The following is a 20,632-nucleotide window of genomic DNA, read 5'->3' as shown; positions in this document are numbered from 1 at the left end:
TACACTAATCCATACCTCCAATGAAATAGTACTGTTTCCTGCCTCATGAGAGGAAGGAATCAGGAAAATTATTCCCACAATAACCTCTATATCATAACTAGCAAGTATGATTTGAAACCTGTAAGGGGAGCTTTCAGGGTTAACTTTTTGAACATTGATCACTCTGTCTAAAACAGCTTTCCACTTAGTTCCTTGGACTATTAAAATCTGTCAGGTTTGAAAGCCTGTACCTATACGGATTTTTCAGTTCTGCTTTCACTTAGGATGCAGAAAGCCACAAGAGAAAGTTGTGCCCATCCAAATAGGGTGGGAGGAAAAGCAACATAAACTACAAAATCATAACTTTCTTGAGCTTATTAGGGAGCTGAGGTTACATCTAAACGTTACAATTATGTCTAACATTTATAATTAGAGTTCCAAGGAGAAAACACATGAAGCAGAAGATATAGTTAAAAATAACTGTATCTGGGAGTTTTCCAAAATTAATGAAAGACAACAAACCACAAATCCAAGAAGCTGAGAGAAACCCAGACAGGATAAATGCAATAGGGAAAAAACAAAAAACAAAAAATGTTAGGCATATAATAGTCAAGCTGCTATTGGAGAAAATCTTGAAGGCAACCAGAGAGAAAGAAAACATTATATACAGGGAAACACAGATTAAGAATGGCAGCAGATATTCTGCAAGTCAGAAGATAATGGAATGGTATCTTTAAGTAAAAATACTGGGGGGAAAAAACTTATTTACTCAAAATTTTATACCCAGCAAAAGTATCTTTCAAAAATGAAGGAGACACACCCATTAGAATGACTACTATCAAAATCACAGAAATAACAAGTGTTAGTGAGGATACAGAGCAACTGGGACCCTGATTTGCATTGATGATAAGAATGTAAAATGATGCAGCCACAACAGAAAACAGTATGTGAGTTCCTCAAAAAGTTAGAGTTAGAATTACCATATGATTCAGCAGTAACACTTCTGGGGATACAACCACAAGATCTGAAAGTAGAGATGCAAAGAGATATTTGTACATCCATGTTCACAGAAGCATATTCATAAAAATCAAAAGATGGAAGCAACCAACTGTCCACTGACAGATAAATGAATACATAGAATGTGGAATATACATAAAATGGAATATCATTCAGTCTTAAAATGGATGAAAATTCTAACATATGCTCATTGTGAATGAACCTTGAGAACAATATGCTACGTGAAATAAGCCTGTCACAAAAGGACAAGTACTGTATGAGTCCACTCAAGGCTGAGGGGAAAGGGGAACAGGGAGTTACTGTTTAACAGGTATAGTGCTTCAGTTTTACACAATGAAGAGTTTTGTGAATATGCATGGTGGCAATGGCTGCACAACAATATGAATGTACTTAATACCACAGAACTGTATATGTAAAAATGGTTAAGATGGTAAATTTTATGTTATGTATATTTCACCAGAATTCATAATTCAAGGGATGGAAAAAAATGAAGGAGATATAGACTTTTCCAGACAAAAACTGAAAGAATTTTTTGCCAGCCAACCTGTACCACAAGAAACATTAAGAAAGTTCTTCAGGCAGAAGTATGATAGCAGATAGCTAGCACTCTGGTTCTGTACAAAGAAATGAAGAATGATGAAACTGGTAAAAATACATACAAGTATAAAAAGACATTTTTCCCCTCATTTTTAAAACTTTAAAATATAGTTGATTTGCTAAAGTAAAAAAAAATTATACATATATTCTGCTGACATCATATGTAGAAGTAAAGCATAAGAATAACAGCATAAAGGATGAGGGAGGGAATACAGGCATACTGTAAGGTGCTTACATTATACATGAGGTGGTGCAATAAAAATATGAAGGTAGATGTGATAAAGAATTATACTGTAAACCCTAAAGGAACCACAAAAATAAACAAACATGAATAAATAAATAATGAGAGAGGAGAGAGAGTAAAAAGAAATAAAATGGAATCATAAATAATCCAAAATGAGATAAGAAACGGGAAAAACAGGAAGAATGATGGGACAAAAACAAAGGACAATAAATGGTACAAAAGAAAATTTTACAAAGGAAAAACAAAGAACAAATCATTAAATGTGAAGAGTTTAAATCTTAATAAAAAGAAACCACAGGATTGGATTAAAAAAGTGAGAACCAATTATATGCTGTCTGCAAGGAACCATCTAAATACAGGCATACCTCATTTTATCGTGCTTTGCTTTACTGCCCTTTGCAGATATTGTGATGGGGTTTTTTTGTTTTGTTTTTTTTAACAAATTGAAGGTTTGTGGCAACGCTGCTTCAAGGAAGTCTACTGGTGCCATTTTCCCAACAGCATTTGCTCGCTTCATGTCTCTGTGTCATATTTTGGTGATCCTCTCAATATTTCAAACTTTTTCATTATTACTATATTTGTTATGGTGATCTGAGATCAGTGATCTTTGATGTTACTATTGTAATTGTTTTGGGGTGCCACGAACCACACACATAGAAGGTGAACTTAATTGATAAATATTTGCGTGTGTTCTGACTGCTCCACTGACGGGCTGTTCCCCTGTCTCTCTCCCTTTCCTCAGGTCTCTTTATTCCCTGAGATTCAACAATGTTGAAATTAGGCCAATTAATAACCATACAATGGCCTCTAAGTGTTCAAGTGAAAGGAAGAGTCACACATCTCTCACTTTAAATCAAGAGCAAAAAGTGATCAAGCTTCGTGAGGAAGGCATGTTGAAAGACAAGGTAGGCCGAAAGCTAGGCCTCTAGTGCTGAACAATTAGCCAAGTTGCAAATGAATGCAAAGGAAAAGTTCTTGAAGGAAATTAAAAGTGCTGCTCCAGAGAACACATGAATGATAACAAAGCAAAACAGCCCTACTGCTGATAGGAAGAAAGTCTGAGTAGTCTGGATAGAAGATCAAACCAGCCACAACATTCCCTTAAGCCAAAGCCCGATGCAGAGCGAGGCCCTAACTCTTCGATTCTGTGAAGGCTGAGAGAGGTGAGGAAGCTGCAGAGGAAAGTTTGAAGCCAGCAGAGGTTGGTTCATGAGGTTTAAGGAAAGAGCCATCTCTATAACATAAAAGTACAGGGTGAAGCAGTAAGTGCTGATGTAGAAGCTGTAGCAAGTTATCCAGAGGATCTAGCTAAGAACATTAAGGAAGATGGCTACATTAAACCACAGATTTTCAATGTAGATGAAACAGCCTTCTATTGAAAGATGTCATCTAGGACTTCATAGCTAGAGAAAGTCAGTGCTGGCCTCAAAACTTCAAAGGATAGGCTGACTCTCCGGTTAGGCAGCTGGTGACTTTAAGTTGAAGCCAGGGCTCATTTACCATTCCGAAAATCCTAGGGCCCTTAAGAATTATGCTAAATCTACTCTGTCTGTGCTCTATATATAAATGGAACAAAAAAGCCTGTATAACAGCATACAGTTTACATACTGTTTACAAAACAGTTTACTGAATATTTTAAGCTCCCTGTGGAGACCTACTGCTCAGAAAAAAAGATTCATCTTAAAATATGATTGCTCGCTGACAATGCACCACATCACCCAAGAGCTCTGACGGAGATGTACAACAAGATTAATGTTGTTTTCATGCCTGCTAACAATCCATTATGCAGCCCGTGGATCAAACATAATTTTGACTTTCAAGTCCTTGTAAGAAATACATTTCATAAGGCTATAGCTGCCATATATAGTGATTCCTCTGATGGACTTGGGCAAAGTAGGTTGAAAAACTTTGGAAAGGATTCACTATTCTAGCTGCCATTAAGAACATTTGTAATTCATGGAAAGAGATCAAAATATCAACATTAGCAGGAGTCTGGAAGTTGATTCCAATCCTCATGAATGACTTTGAGGGGTTCAAGACTTCAGTGGAGGAAATAACTGCAGATGTGGAAGAAACAGCAAGAAAACTAGAATTAGAAGTAGAACCTGAAGATATGATTGAATTGCTGTAATCTCACGATAAAACTTGAACAGATGAGGAGTTGCTTCTTACTGATAAGGAAGGAAAGTGGTTTCTTGAGATGGAATCTACTGGTGAAGATGCTGTGAAGACTGTAGAAATGACAACAAAGGATTCAGAATATTACGTAAACTTAGTTGATAAGCAGCAGCAGGGTTTGAGAAGATTGACTCCGCTTTTGAAAGAAGCTCCACTGTGGACAAAATGCTATCAAACAGCATCGCTGCTACATAGAGTCGTTTGTGAGAGGAGAGTCAGTCAATCAATGTAGCAAACTTCACTGCTGTCTTATTCTTTTAAAAATGCCCACAAGCACCCCACCCTTCAGCAACTCCCACCCTGATCAGTCCACAGCACTCAACATCAAGGCAAGACCCTCCACCAGCTGAAGGCTCAGATGGTGGTTAGCATTTTTAGCAATAAAGTATTGTTAGACATAATGCTACAGCACACTTAACAGACTATAGTATAGTGTAACATTACTTTTATATGCACGGGAACCCCCCCCCCCCCAAAAAGTGTGACTTGCTTTATTGAAATATTTGCTTTATTGTGGTGGTCTGGAACTGAACTCATGATATCTGTGAGGCATAAAGATACACATACATTCAGAGTAAAAAGATCTAAAAAGACATAATATAAAAACACTAACCAGAGAAATCTGGAATTCCTATACAAATATCAGGCAAAGGAGGTTTGAGGATAAGGAATATTATACCAGGAACAGACAGGACATAACATGATGGGTCTATTCACCAAGAAAACATAAAAATCCTAAATGTGTATATGCCTAATAACAGACCTTCAAAATACATGAAGCAAAAACTGATAAAAACTAAGAGGGGAAACAGAGAAATTTACAATTATAATTAAGGATTTTAACGCTTGTCTTTCAAGAATTAATAAAACAAAGAGACAGGAAATCAGTAAGTTTACAGAAGGTAAGAACAATAGTATCAACCAACTTCACCTAACCAACATTCATAAAACACTCCTCAAAAGTAGGACACACATTCTTTTCAAGGACACTAACCTTTGTGCTCCATTGCCTGTGCTTAGTTGTGCTGGCTCTGCATCTTTGTAAAAGAATATTGCCTATAGCCTGAAATATACATAATAGCCCTTTCTCAATGCTCTGCAGGCAGAGGCTTGAACTTTAAAGGTGTAACACTTTTCCATTCACATAGAGATAAAAAGTTGCAGAGCAGAAAGCAATTGCCTTGTTGGAGGTTTACAGGAACATTGTGACCAGACCCACCCTGGCACTGTAGAACAAAGGATTCCAGCACCAAAAACACTGCAACAACCAGTCACATCCCCTACCCTTTTAGTATAAAAGAAGCCTGAATTCTAACTCGGGTAAGATGGTTCTTTGGGACACAGTCTGCCATCTTCTTGGTCTGCTGACTTTCTGAATAAAGTGCTATTACTTGCCCTAACATCTCGTCTCTCAATTTATTGGCCTGTTGTGCAGTGAGCAGTATGAGCTTGGACCAGGTAACATTATGACTATAAAATAAATCTCAACAAACTTAAAAAGATTTAAATCATACAAAGTGTCTCCTCTAAACACAGTGGAGTTAAACTAGAAATCATAAAAGAAAGAAAACTGAAAAGTCCCTAAATATTTGGAAATTAAACTTATACTTCTAAATAACTGATTAATCAAAAAAGAAATCACAAGGGAAATTCGAAAACATCTTGAACTGAGTAGGAAGGAAAATAAAACATGCCAAAATTTATGGGATACAGCTGAAGCACTGCTTAAAGGGAACTTAAAATTAAAAGTATCATATGCTTACATTAGAAATAAAGTTTATTATATTATATTGACATCGATTTTCACCTTAAGAAACTAGGGAAAAAAAGGGCAAATTAAACCCAAAGCAAATAGAAAAAATGAAATAATAAAGATGAGAGTAAAAATCAATAAAAACAAAATTATAGAAATAGAAAAAGTTAGTAAAATCAAATAACTGATTCTTTAAAGAGATCAATAAAATTGATAAACCTCTAGCCAGACTGACCAAGAAAGTTAGAAGACAAATTACTAATATAAAAAATGGTAATCTCATCTCCTTTACAGTCATCCCTCCGTATCCGAGGGGAACTGGTTTCAGGACATGCCTTGGATACCAAAATCCGAGAATGTTCAAGTCCCTTGCATGAAATGGTGTAGTATTTGCATATAACCTACATGCATCCTCCCGTAAACTTTAAATCTCTAGAATACTAGTAATAGTTAATATGATGTAAATGCTATGTAAATATTTACCAGTGCATGGCAAATTCAAGTTCTGCTTTTTGGAGCTTTCAGGAATTAAAAAAAAACATGGTTGGTTTAATTCACAGATGCAGAAGCTGTGAATATGAATGGCCAACTGTATACACAGATGTTAAAAGTATAATAAGGTAATACGATCAACTTAATGCCAATAAATTTGATAACTTAGAAGACATAAACAAATTCCTTGAAAAACACAAACTACCAAAGGTCATTCAGGAAAAAATAATAACTCTTAATCTATTTTAAAAGTTGAATTTGTAGTTAAAAATCCCCATAAAGAAAATGACATTCCTAAAAAGCTTCATTGGTAAATTCTACCGAACAATTAAAAAACAAGTAAAACCAATTCTACTCAAACTCTTCCAGAAAATAAAGGAGTAAGAAACATTTCCCAACTTATTCTGTGATAACAAACCCAGTAAAAAAAAACTCAATAAAAGAAAAACGACAGACTAGTATTTCTCATGTGCACAGGTGTAAAGATTCTTAGCTAAATTTTAGAAAATGGGATCAAGCAATATATGAGAAAAGTTTTAATGATTAAATGAATTTTAATCTCACTCACTAATGAGGAATCACTCATGTAAACAAAGGTGATTCAACATGAAATCAACCAATGTAATTCATCATATTAACAAGGAAAGAAAAGATTACTTCAAAAGATACAGAAAAAGTATTTGAAAAAACTTAACATCCATTCATGCTTAAAATTCTTGGCAAATTAGGAATACAAATTTCTTCAACATGAAGAAGAGAATCTTCCAAAAAATCAACAGCTAATATTAAAGACTGAATGCCTTCCCCCAAGATCAAGAACAAGGCAAGAATGTTTGCTTTTATCACACACTGATCACTGTAACAGAGGTCCTAGACTGTGCAATAAGGCAAGAAAATGAAATAAAGCCATACAGATTGGAAAGAAAAAAATAAAACATCAGATCATTCTAAAAATTTATATGTCTCTCAGCAACCTCAGTTTTAATAGATTTGGAGAAGGAACATTACAAATTTAATAACATGAAAGTACATTTTGAAGAGGAACTAAAAGTTAAAATGTATAAAGAGTGATATCTAAGATATATTTACAATCTAAAACATTCTTAAATCAGTTTTGGATTTTATACTTTCTAAAATGTTAAGAACTGCTTCTTCAGATATCGTACCAAAAAGTATGACGTATTCAATACTATATAACCAATTTATTATAGGAAAAGAGAACCAATTCTCTTCTAGGGCTAAAATATGCCCAGATGATGAAATTGATGGAAAAAGCTACACAATGTACATTTCATAAATAAAAGATCTCATAATAGTTAGTTTAGCATGTGTATTACATTAAATAAACTCAACTTTACTAACCTCTGACCAGATTTTGCCTAACTTTTAAAACAGCTCCAAGGTCACAGTCAGTAGTAGCATATGCATGAGGTACAGTACGTTTAGATTCAGTTAACCTCTTGGCAATAACTCTTCTAATATTGCTAGTAGGGATTTCAGTGAATGTGCCCTGCAAAGAATAACATGTCCGTTAAACCATAAATAGAATTGGAAAAAACAAGCAAACAAACTGTAACTGAAATCCAGTCTCAATGACCTAACTTATGAAAATAAAAATTAATACAGTAAAACTGTTATGAAAAATTCTTAGTATAAGAAGAAATATAAGAAATCTGAGGAATTTTAACTTTATAGTATATGACTGTAGAAAAAAGCAGAAAAATTCATGTTTCAGTTGTGAATGGAACATCTATGTTACCATGTTTAAGATGATTAAAAAGAAATGTACCAAATCATGAATTAACCCCTCATGGGTGTGCTTATTGAGATATCACCTACAAGCCTGTAAGTAGCTTCTGTTACAAACATCACTTCTTAATAAAACTCAAAGCAATCAATAAATCAACAACTACAGGCAATTTTTACTTGTAAAAATGGCATACATGAGAAAAAGGTAATTCAAAATACTAGATAATCTGCCAAATTATTTCTATTTTGGTTTGTAATTAAAAATAAAAAATCACATGAGCATCTTATTTCCAAGAAACTCATAAAGTATGAATGGGATAATAAAATCTTCCTGTAACTTTACTGTAGCTTTTCCATTCTGTTCCTTGAACCTCTAACAAAAATATGATGGACCTTAAATTATGTCTAATTCCTTCTTTGTCCTTCACTCCATTCTGGGACTGGATTACAATCACTCAGGATAATACAAATCAGCCAAAAGTACAGCTGACTTCTTTTTTTATAAATGCTTTCTGTGGGAATTAAACATCTTATGTTAGCAAAATACTTGATCAAATAAAATAAATGCTGTCTACATACTGTAAGAATTTTAAAGGTTTATCTTTCAAATTTGAATAACTTACTTTTTAAAGAAATAAGATTTGATTACTCATAAACTTTTGTGTATGTAGTCACGAATCATTAATGTACATTTAAAAAATCTGTTTCTCATGAAACTTGTACTGTTTTTAATTCTTTTAAAGTACTATACTGGAATATATTTCTCCATCAGAAAAAGCAGTGTAGGTTTATTTATTTATTTTTTTCAGTGCCCATTCAGCTTTATAACAAACCTGATTATCTTGCATTTCTTCTGATGGGAAGCAAATGACATAAAAGGTACTAAGAAAGGGAGACAGAGAGGCAAAATGGAGTAATTTGAAAACAAAAAAGGGCTATTACATGTATCCAAGAAGTAAAGAATGATTAGCTATACAATCTCTATAGTTGTTCACAGTAAGACTATCAACTCCCTTAGTCAAAAAATAAAACATATGCACAAAAGGGAGCTGGTATCAGCTACCAATTATTAGTATCACACCCAAGAAAAAAAAGATATGAAAAGTATCACGATTATAGAGCATATACATGGCACTGACATTGTGGAACTTGTGGCAAATTTAAATTGAATCATAATTCTATTTGGAAGTTATTAGCACTGTACAAACAAATCTGGTTTATGGAAATGTGCAAAACAAAACATTTAGAGAATTTTTGTCTTCATCACTTTGAGCTACTACTATAATGGACTGGTAAAAGAACTCATGAAACATAGAGCAATGGTTCTTATTTTCTCTCTCGCTTAAATCTGAAAAATAAAAATCTACTCAGATGACATTACCGCTACATTAGGCTGTCCAGGAGTTGATACTGGAGGGATCATTGGCCGGGGATAAGATGGCCTGGCTGTGGCCTGTGGGGGTAAAGACGCTGTGGGAATGGTTGGCGGGGCTGGGGTGGGTCTGGATTCAGTGATCTTGCCCATCTGTTTCAACTGGACCAGTTTGAGAGCATCCCTAGAGATAAGAAGGGAGTTAGATAACCATGATTAGCAACCAGGAATATAAGAACGTTCAGAAAATGGAGGCCAGATGTGAAGGGAAAATAAAGAAATACACTGATGTCAAGGCTACAATGCAAAACGATTTGAGCTAGACAAGAAAATCTTGTCTCTTACCTGTTCTACTGATTCATATTTGTCCAATGGCTACAATATTTGCACATTTTTAAAATAAAACAACAAACAGATTTTATCAAAGTATTGGGTGTAGACAGTTATTTTTTAAAGGAAAATCAGTCTTTTTTTCTGGGGGCAGTGTCTTTTGGTAGATGAGCAATTCATAAATTAAGCTATACCCTCATTCATGGTATTTGTGAAATAATTTTCATATAGCATTCAGAAAGTGTCAAGCTTACTGTACCTATGACTTTCATTAGAATATTTACTAAAGCATTGTTTATCCTGGTACAAATTAGCTTGTTTATGGCCAGGAAATCATACCTCAAATGCTATCAGCACAATCTAATGTAATAAACCTAAGCCATAGCAGCATTTAGAATGAAAAATAACTAAACAAGTAACAGACTTGCCTTGTATTACTCTGCAAAACAAAGGTGTCTTTGTTTATTACAAGGATATAATTAGACTACTATTCAAACTCTCAATCCATTCGAAGTTACAGTGGTATAAAGTCATGTACTTCCTTAAACAAAACAGTTTTTTCAAAAATTTTAATCTGACAATTCTAAAGTACTTAAAAATGTTTTAAATCTAAAAATTTTTTTAAATGAAAAAGGTTTTACATAGTCTAAAAACAACTTCAGGGTAACACAAATCTAAAGGCAAATTATATTTTTAAAATTTCTTAAACACAGTTAATGATTTGATATTATCACATACTAGGCAGAACTCTGAGATGGCCCCAATATTCCTGTTCCTGGTGTACATACCCCATATAATCTCTCTTGAGTGTGGGTGGGCCTGTGAATATGATGGATGTCACTGCCATGATTAGGTTACATTACATGACAAAGGTGATGGATTTTGTAGACATAATTAAGGTCCCAAAGCAGCTGACACTGAGTTAATCAAAAGGCAAACTATTCTGAAAGGGTCAGACATATCAGATAAGTTCTTTAAAAGGAACAGGGAATTCCTAAAAGAAGAAATTTGAATGGCGATTCTCCTGCTTGCATTGGAGAAGCAAACAGGCATTTATGAACTGTCTATGGAGGTGACCTCGTGGCAAAGACCTGAAGGAGGCCTCCAGGAGGTGACAGCAATCCTTGGATGACAGCAAGCAAGAAAACAGGGCTCAGACTCCTACTACCCCAAGGAACTGAATTCTGCCAACAACCATGTGAACGTGGAAGAGGGCTCCAACCTTCAGATGAGACCCTAGCCCTGGCTGACACCTTGATTTCAGCCTTGTGAGACCATGAGCTGGAAACCCAGTCATGCTGGACCAGGACTTCTGACCCACAGCACTGTTAGATAATAAGTGGGTGTTGTTTTAAGCTACTAAGTTTGTTGCAATTTGTCATGCAGCAATAGAAAATTGACACAGGCAGGAATGCTCTAGCTTGGGGAGGCATCATGGGAGGGATCTCCCAATGTGTACTGGTACATTTTTAAGGAAGGAGAGTCTATGATTTTTATATCAGGTCCAGAAAGGGATACATGAACTTAACATTAAGTGCAAGTAAGTTACTTGTTTCAAAATTAAAGAGCTGACATTTAAGATAAGAGGTCAGACTGACAAAGAAATCTTAAAGGTTGTATCATCCTTGATCTTTAAGTACTGAAAGAGGGAATAGAAGTGGAAAAGTGAGCCTCTTGTGTATGTACTGTGGTTATGTTAATGTAATCTTACACCAGCCATGTGAGGGAGGTATTATTATTCCCACTTTATAAATGAGGAAGTAGGTTCAAAGAGGTTAAATTCCATTTCTAAGTCAGTAGTTCTCAAGCACCTACTCTACTCTAGGTGTTGAAAATATAATGTTAAAACACTTCCCAACAAGGAGTGTTATTCTATAGGAGAGTCATACATTAAGCAAGTAAACAAATGAACAGATAGTGAAGAAAATAAAGCAGAGTAAAGAGATTGAGAGTCATGAGTGAGAGGAGGTGTTACTTTAAAACAGGGCGGTCAGGGAAGGACTGAAGAAATAATATTTCTGTGGACGGACATGAAGGAGCAAGTCTCAAGAACAGCTGGGAAAAGCATGTTTCTAGGCAGAGAACAGCAAGTGTAAAGGCAGGGAAATTAGGGCTTCTAAGAACAGAAGGAAGCCCAGCGTAGAAGGAGGGCAGTGAACAAAGTGGAGAGGGTTTAAAGGTGAAGCTGAAGAGGTAGGCAGCTAGGAGCTGCCAGGGCTGGGACCAAACCTGGGTATGGCCAACTCCAAAGCCTGTGTATTTCCTACTACCTTTCTAATACCTGTGTAGAGTATGCCAATTAAACTAGGCAGAGTCGGAACAATTTTTTCTCAGAAGAAAAGGCTAGAATAGAAAGAATTAAATGAGCATATCTCAGATTAACAGCAATTCTGTGATTGAATGAAGAATAGTTATCTACCCAGTCTGAAGTAGCTAAAAGTAGGACCTCCAGACAAAGGCCCTTCACCTACCACACAAAAAGTAACAGGAACATAACTAGAGGCAAGCCTGGTTCTCCAAGGGTGAGCCACAAACCTGATGGTAACGGCAGAAAGACTGAGTGTCCTGGGGAATGAGCTTATGTGCTCTTAAGGCTTTTTAACAGCAAGCTTACTCCTATTTGGAAGTTAATTTTAAATTTACTTATGATATTTCTAACCCAAAGCACCATTTTTCCAGTTAATTGTTATAATATTTACATGTGAAGTAAATGACTGCTCTACAATTCCTGGGGATTTATGTCATGAGTCAAAACCTTGGCCACATAGATAAAAGTGTGAGCACTGATATAAGATAAGGCCTTTTGTTTTAGAAAAATACCTTTAACAAAGGATATTTCACGTTTAAGAGCTGTTACAGTCTAACATTACTAGTCCCCTTTCATCATATAAGGTAATTAAATACATCTCTCTAACAAAATCTATTATTAATCTGGGTTTTAAAGTTTAGCATCAGAATGGCATATACAAAACACACTGATTTCTTTATACAGGGATCACTAGTGTACCCGCAGTAATCGGTTAAAAACAAACAAACCAACAAACAACAACAACAGAAAACAATGAACACTTGAGGAGACTAAAAAAATCTAAAATAATGCCTGAATACATTCTACTTTAAAAAAGGTTGGTCACACTAAATAGACATATTCTTATTTCACTATCAGCATTACTATTACTTACTATTTTTATCAAGAAAAGGCAGTTTAGGTTCATCCCTGAAAGTAAGTAGGAGTCATGAATCATAAACAAGCAGAAAAGCAATTCTGGCCATGGGCTCACAGTAAACTTTTATTGCTGATTTTACACTTATATACCTCATAAAGTATGAATGTTAATTATTGTTTAATAACAGCCAATAATTTAGTTTCTGTAATGCAGAGAAAGATTTTTAATGATTTCTGTCCATTAAGTAATTAATCAGTCTAAGCTTGAAGAATCAGGTAGATATTAAAAGCTATAAAAACTAGAGAAAAACTGATACACCATTCACTTCTGCTTTGGGCATTCACTTAAGGCAGAACCTTCTCTACCAGATCCCTTAAGTCATTTGGGTGTGCTACGAATTAGTTTTAAAAAGAAGTATCACTGAAAACATACTAGACATGACTGTCATGCCTATTATATTTGTGATGCTGTGATACGAACACAAACATTAGCTACAAGTATGACTTAAGACGTAGATATGCCAAAGAAGTTAGGCTATAGGCCAAGAACCTCCAACAGTGTCCCTGGCACTTGTTTTCCTAAAACAGTTACATGTACAGGCAAAGCAAAGTCTACATGCTTTTGCACAACATATACTCTGAGCAATATGCTTGCTTTCATGAAACATTAAAATAGCAACCATGACACTTATGGTTTTCTTCATAAATACAATGGGTCAGAGACACCTCCTCAGCTCTTGCAACTGACTTTTCTCTTCTACTTGCACTTTTAGTTGACAAGGTAAGAAGGAAGGATGTCTCTCATTATTTCAAGAATGTGTGCTAAGGTATTTGGGGCACAGCTTATGCTGAAGGCTGCAATTTGTCAGTCTTACCAGAAGATGACATTTCTGTAGATGACACGAGGACAAATTTTTTTTCCAAAGCTCACCTCAGTGTTTAACTTAAAACAAGGTATCTTTAGTAGTATACAAAGTAAATATTCTCAATAATGCATGCTTTAAGGATCCATTTTCCTCATGAAATCTTTTGTAATATGTCATATTTTAAAGACCGAAGGGTCTTTATAGTAGGGAGTTAAAGGGCAGGGAAAGGACTGGGTAATAGGCAGACAAAGATAGCAAAGATATCAAAATCATAACTCTGTAATAGTGCTTCCTTAGGGTATCCAACAAGATAACACCATTCTGTCCTCCTTAGGAGATGTCAGACTACTATGATAACTTTCAACTTGGGTTTAAAAAAGATACTTGTTCATCGTATATGTATTAAGCACATACGGAAAGAGAAGGGAAAGAAAAAGAAAACTCTACTTCTTTACCCCACTGCCATCACACCACTGATTTGCCCTCTAAACGGTCACTAATCACCAACTTCAAGAGCCTTTTCTCAGAGCCCTTCCTCCTTGACTTATATCCATCTCCTAGATATCCTCCAATACAGAAATTTTTGCCTTCTAAAATGTTTACCTACTGATGATCTCAACTGTAACTATCACTTTATCAAACCTTCCTCTCTAGTACCAAACTATCTCCCAAGATGCATCTTCACCTCACTGATTCTAATATCTGGAATCTGGTTTGTCAGCACTGACAATAAGCTTCAAACCAAACACATTAGTTATTCCACCAAGACAAATGCTTCTGCAAATCCCTTATTTCTATTTATGGGGCCAAAATGTCATCACCTGGAACAGAATCCCAAGTTCCTCCCTTGACTCATTGCTATCCTGGTCTGTGCTCTACATTCTATCCTTTACAGGCTTCTGGATTTTCTCCTTATAATGCTGTATCCATCAGTGATCTCTCTTTTAGGTTCCTACCCACATTTGAGTATTCATTCTCTCTTAGCTAGACTACTTTATGAGCCTATTAATTTATCTCCTTACCTCAAGTCTTTTTCTGCTCCAATTTATCTTTCACAAATTTGCAAAATTGATCTTTCTAAGTTACATCTATGATTATTTTACATTTCATCAAATCTTCAACAATTAATGAATTAAATATAGACTCTTTATCTTATCCCTCAGATATATATGGGTAAGTCTACCATGTTATAAGGAAAGTTGTTTTCTCCCATTTTTACAGACAGAGACTTTTTCATAAGGTATGGACTGGTAGAAGATTAACAAAATTAAGATACAAGTAGTATATACTAAATAAGGATTAATGTGGGGAAAAAACTAGGCTTAACTACCTATCAGGATTCTTTATTTTAATTTTTTATGGCTAAGTGAAACTTTTAAGTCTTTTAATTAAAAATCCACAGTCCAGGATGTTGCGTTTCAGCCAGGGGTCAGAACAGCTGATTTCCAACTCATGTGAGTATGTTGGCACAAACTTCACACTATATGTTTAAGAAAACCACACACACCTGTCTGATTAACAAATCAGTAAGGCTGAAGTACAGATAAATGAGAATATCTAAGAATTAAAGGGTATTGCTTTCATTAAAAGAAATATCCAACAATAAACCAATGCTTTAATGAAGAGTAAAATAATCCAATGAAAAGAAAGGTCACCTGGTTTGCCACTTAATAATTTCATAACTTTGCTCTACCTCACCTTGTAAAAATTTCTGCCAAATACTACTGATCACTTTTATCAATAGTAGATAAACAGGGAATAAGCATATTGCTTTAAAACGTTAACTCAATTTGAAAATTTAATATTACTCTAGTAGAAATGTGGCAGACACCACTATAGCAATTTCACATTAGCTCATATGCCTATTTGATTAACCTGTCTTCCTCACCAGACTAATTTTCAATAGAGCAGGGGTCATCTGTTTTAACATATTCTTGAAAGACACAAAAGTTAAACAAATAGAAACACATAGTGTTCTTGAACAGGAAGACTCAACATCATAAAGATTTCACTTCTCCCAAAGTTAATTTAAAATGTGCTACAATCCCAATAAAAAGAACATAGTCTTCCTGCCCAACCCCACCAGTAGGGCTAGACAAATTGTTTAAAATTCATTTGGAAGAATAGTAAAATAAAAATAAACCAAGAAAACTGGTTTACTGAAAAAGAAGAGAAAGGATAGCTCTATCAGATTTTAAAGCTTACTATAAAATATTTCTAATTAGTAGTGTGGTCCTAAAAAAGTGAGGTACTAATTCACGGACAGACTGAGAAACGGAATAGAAAAGAAAATCTAAAATGAGACCCAACTGCCTATGGAAATTGCTTTGATTGTACACGTGAGCAAAATCCAAATGGGTTAAGAATGAATTTTTTTCTTAAACTATGCTTCAGAAATTTAAATGTGATTGCATGATTATTTCATACAAACTTAAAAACAATATAAAGATTCACCATTTTGCACTCTAATTTTCTCCATTTATCATCATTTCTAAGGTTCTGGCTTAGTTATCAAATTAGAACTATTTTTCAGTAACGCTGCAATTATTCAAAAAACAACCCTTGCATAAAATACATTTTATGCTGACAAAAGCAATTAAAAGTACAAAAGAACAGTGTATTTCCTTTTAAATCTTAATGCTAAATAAGCCCTTCTTTAAATACTTTCAGAAAAAGATGATCATGATAAATAATGGAACTGGTTATTACAAAAAGCACACACGTACTCTTTAGTGAATATCCCCCGAGGGCCAGTGGCTGTGCCCTGGTTAGCATCCAGTGCGTGTTTTTCCAGAATATTGCGGGCAGCTGGACTTAAACGGAACCTAAAGAAAACATGAAAATTAATGGAACCAATGAACACTTATATTTGATTCAAATATATCTAAATGTCCACAGTTTTGCTGAGAATTAGAAAAATTAAAACATAATAAAGCTAAAATGACTCCCATAGTGACAGTCAAATAAATTAATCTGTACTAACCTGGTTTATTTTACTATGAAAACATTTTCATACAAATTTAACTAGTTATTATTTCAAAACACTTTTAATAAGAATAAATATTCATAGGGAGAAAGCTTCTATTTTGACTAATCACTTTTCACATGGCTCCTCACCACATACATCAATAAGAAACTATGTTGTTCCTTCATGTTTTTTTTTATTATAGTAAAATGTATGTAAAATTTACCATTTTAAGCATTTTTAGGTGTTATAATGGAGTGGGATTAAGTACAATTACAATGTTGTACAACCATCACCACCACCCATCTCCAGAACTTTATCATTCTCCCAAAATGAAGCTCTGTACCAATTAAACAGTAACTCCCCATCCCTCCCAGCCCCTGGCAACCATCATTCTACTCTCTATCCTTACTAATTTGACTACTCTAGGTAACTCATATAAGTGAAATCATTCATCATTTGTCCTTTTGTGATTGGTTTATTTTACCTAGCATATCTTCAAGGTTCGTCCACGTTACAGTATGTGTCAGCATTTCCTTCCCTTTTAAGACTAACATTCCATTGTATATATATAGCACATTTTAGACATACGGGATATTTCCATCTTTTGGCAATTGTGAATGCTGCTGCTATGAGCATGGGTATATAAATATCTCTTCAAGACCCTGCTTTTAATTCCTTTGAGTATATCCAGAAAAGGAAGTGCTGGATAATATGGTAATTCTATTTTTAATATTTTGAGGAACAGCAATTCTGTTTTCCAGAGTGACTGCACCATTTTACATTCCCACCAACAGTGCACAGAAATACTAATTTCTCTATATCCTCAGCAACACTTGTTATTTTCTGTTTTGGGTTTTTTTTTTTCTTGTTTTTAGATAACAGCCACTTTAATTAGTGCAAAGTGATATCTCAATGTGGTTTTGATTTGCAGTTCCCTAACATCTTTTTATGTGTTTACTGACCATATGTACATCTTCTTTGGAAGAAATGCACACTTGAGTCCTCTGCCCACTTAAATTGGGTTGTTTTGTTGTTGTTGTTGAATTACATCTTAACATATTTTTTCAAGTCCTTAGTATTTACATGCAAGCATTTTTACTTCATATATAAAGAAGAGAGGCAAACACAATTATGTTGATTCTACAGACAAGGAAACTGAGACACACACCAATAGGTCACATGAATAAGTGTCTACTCTTCAAATAAGACCTTTAAGCCTAATAGCAAACACAAATAACTACACAGTCATATTTTTAAAAATGAGTAAAACGGGCTAGATCCAGAAGTTTATAACTCCGAAAAGGAGAGGAACAAATGTGGCATTTTCTGCATTTCTGGGAAACAGCTCTAGTTGATATGGGCTCAATGGTACCAAATCTTCAGATTTTTCAAGAGAAACTGAAATTTTAGATTTTTTTTTTTTTTTTGCGGTACGCGGGCCTCTCACTGTTGTGGCCTCTCCCATTGCGGAGCACAGGCTCCGGATGCGCAGGCTCAGCGGCCATGGCTCACGGGCCCAGCCGCTCCGCGGCATGTGGGATCTTCCCAGACCAGGGCACGAACCCGTGTCCCCTGCATCGGCAGGAGGACTCTCAACCACTGCGCCACCAGGGAAGCCCTGAAATTTTAGGTTTTAATGTAAGATTAGCTAGTAACAAACCAACTGAAAAAATTTTTTTAAATCACTACATGGGCCAACACTGTGCAGGTTCACAGGTCAGCTGTTTTTAAACTACACCATGGGGTTTCAGACCCATGAAAATTTCTAACACTGGATATTAACAAAATCACAGAGTATACTACCTTTGCAAAAGGGAAAAGAGCATTAAGTACCAAGCATCCATGAGCCTACCTTGTGATTTTCATGGAAAATAAAGAGTCAAGGCAATGGAGTCAGAAATACTGTGTATGATAATGGAAAGTTAAAACTCAGTACTTCAAACACACTGGCAACTTCTTCTAACAAGAACTGACAATGGTAAATGACTGGAAAAAAATATAAAAATGAAAGCGTCTGCATTTTTATTTATGCTCAAAAGCATTCTTAATAGGACCATTTTTCTAAAAAGAACTTTTTTTATAATAAAAAAGGAATTTCATATAATTATAGAGAATATTAAAGTAAATAAATAAAACATAATTTTCAGAGTCCATCGACTAAAGTTATGGAAAGCTAAAGTGAAACGATGTTTACTAAGTATCTGTGTTGTTACAGAACAACTGGACAAAATCGAGCTCTAATACGTGTCAGAAACTCAAATGCAGGGTAGTTAGAAAAGGAAGGCATGTTAAAATGCTAATTTCATTTTATATCAGCTATACATTTGAAACTGTAATTCACATTACAGTAATTAGGATTCCACGAATGAGAACACAATATGAAGTTTGGTACACTGAATTCCATTCTGGAATCCTAAAGCCTAACTCAAGCTCAGTGGGGACACAGGATGTTTGTCTTTTTCTCCACAAGGTGTACAGGGCCTTCACAGTACCTGGAATATAGTAGGTATTCAATACTATTTGTCTGTGGAATAAACAATGATGGTAAAATAATCATTCCTAGACCTCAGTTTCCTAAGAGAAAAAAAGGGAAGAGCAGCAACTTCCTACTTAATGTACAAAGGAGTTTTAAAAAGGATAATGATTAAAATACTCAAAAAGTTGCTGTAACATTTTTTTTTTTTTTTAAATAACATCATTCAAATAAACATACTCACTGTAGTTTTCCTGGTGTGTGTTCCTTTTTGACAGGGGTAGAAATCTGCGGTTCTGGTGAAGGGCAAGGCACTGATGGTTTTGAAGCTGGTGACGAAGGACCTATATCTTTGGGAATTTCAACATGTTTCCAATCTTCTCCTTCTTCAACTAGCAAACCAATTAGTGAACCTAGCCGTATATTTTTAGATCCTTCTGCAACCTATATTTTAAAAAGAAAATAATTGCAGAGATGGAAAGACTCATGACTTCATGAAGTAGTTTATTCCTTGGATAATTCTGTACCAGTTAGAAATCTCTCTTAACGTGAGCTAAAATCTACACCTGAGCTAGCCTGCCTCCGCCTTTCATGTGCCTTGCCTACCTTCCCGCACTTACCCCTTTTTTCACTACTCTCCTCCTTCCAGTTACTGATTCTACCTCCTGAAAAAAAAAAAAAAAAACCAAAAATCTAGAATCTCTTCTCTTTCCCACAGGCTTCAAATATATAAGAGCTACCATTACCATCTTCCTCTTGATGTCATTCAGTACAAATCCAAAACAGGAGTTGTAGTAACATATCTTAACTGTTGGTCTTTCCCAGACAGTTTCCACAATGGCTTAGAGAATTCCAAGATTTCATAAGGGATTAATTCCTTCAAATAAGTCATATTTATGAAAATTAATTTAAAGTAAGATCTTTTCAGTAAACTTAGTCTCTGGAAAAAAGGACATCCCATTGTATAGACAGAATTGGTTAACTACTGTGGTTAATAATGTTAAATATACTTTCCACATTTCTCTATATTTAATTTCTTCCCTGTATGTATATTTGAAAGACCTAAGAAATAAAATAAAAACCTCATGAATTTTCTGTAAGTACATAAGAAACATGGTGGTGTCTCAGCTGACCACTTTTTCATAGATATTGCCAACTAAAAACATAAATAAGATCGAAGATGATTTTTTTAAACTCAAATATATTTGAAGCATTTCAGCAGCATTAATTTATAAAGAAAGAGTTGATTCTTATTTACTTATTAAAAGAAGTCCCTAGAGAAACTTCAGATGATAATATCAGTTCAGTACTGGAAGAAAATGTCATTCCTTCAAAGTTTTCTATTGTTCCCTTTCAATTACTTTAAATAAGGTTCATTAGAGATGTAATCTAATGAATAATAGAATGACAGACTGCAGGACAGTCACTAGTATAGTAATTATAAGTAA

The 20,632-nt window shown here is 34.8% G+C and overlaps 1 protein-coding gene across 2 annotated transcripts in view; it reads right to left on the bottom strand.

The window, feature by feature from the left end:
- The window catches only part of PDHX (pyruvate dehydrogenase complex component X), a 77,441-nt gene that overhangs the window by 13,325 nt on the left and 43,484 nt on the right, over positions 1–20,632 (bottom strand). For both annotated transcript variants that reach the window (XR_014297110.1, XM_082660688.1), the window contains exons 4-7: positions 19,429–19,628; positions 16,470–16,568; positions 9,391–9,565; positions 7,623–7,770 (exon numbers count right to left, since the gene is read on the bottom strand). Coding sequence is in view for 1 of the 2 variants with exons in the window: in XM_082660688.1 (XP_082516814.1) it covers positions 7,623–7,770; positions 9,391–9,565; positions 16,470–16,568; positions 19,429–19,628 (622 nt within the window). In the remaining variant the exon portion in view is untranslated. The remainder of the gene's footprint in view (positions 1–7,622; positions 7,771–9,390; positions 9,566–16,469; positions 16,569–19,428; positions 19,629–20,632) is intronic.

This window comes from Grampus griseus, assembly GCF_964374135.1.
Source record: "Grampus griseus genome assembly, chromosome: 8".
Taxonomy (NCBI): Eukaryota; Metazoa; Chordata; class Mammalia; order Artiodactyla; family Delphinidae; genus Grampus; species Grampus griseus.
This window is presented reverse-complemented; position numbering and strand designations above follow the sequence as displayed.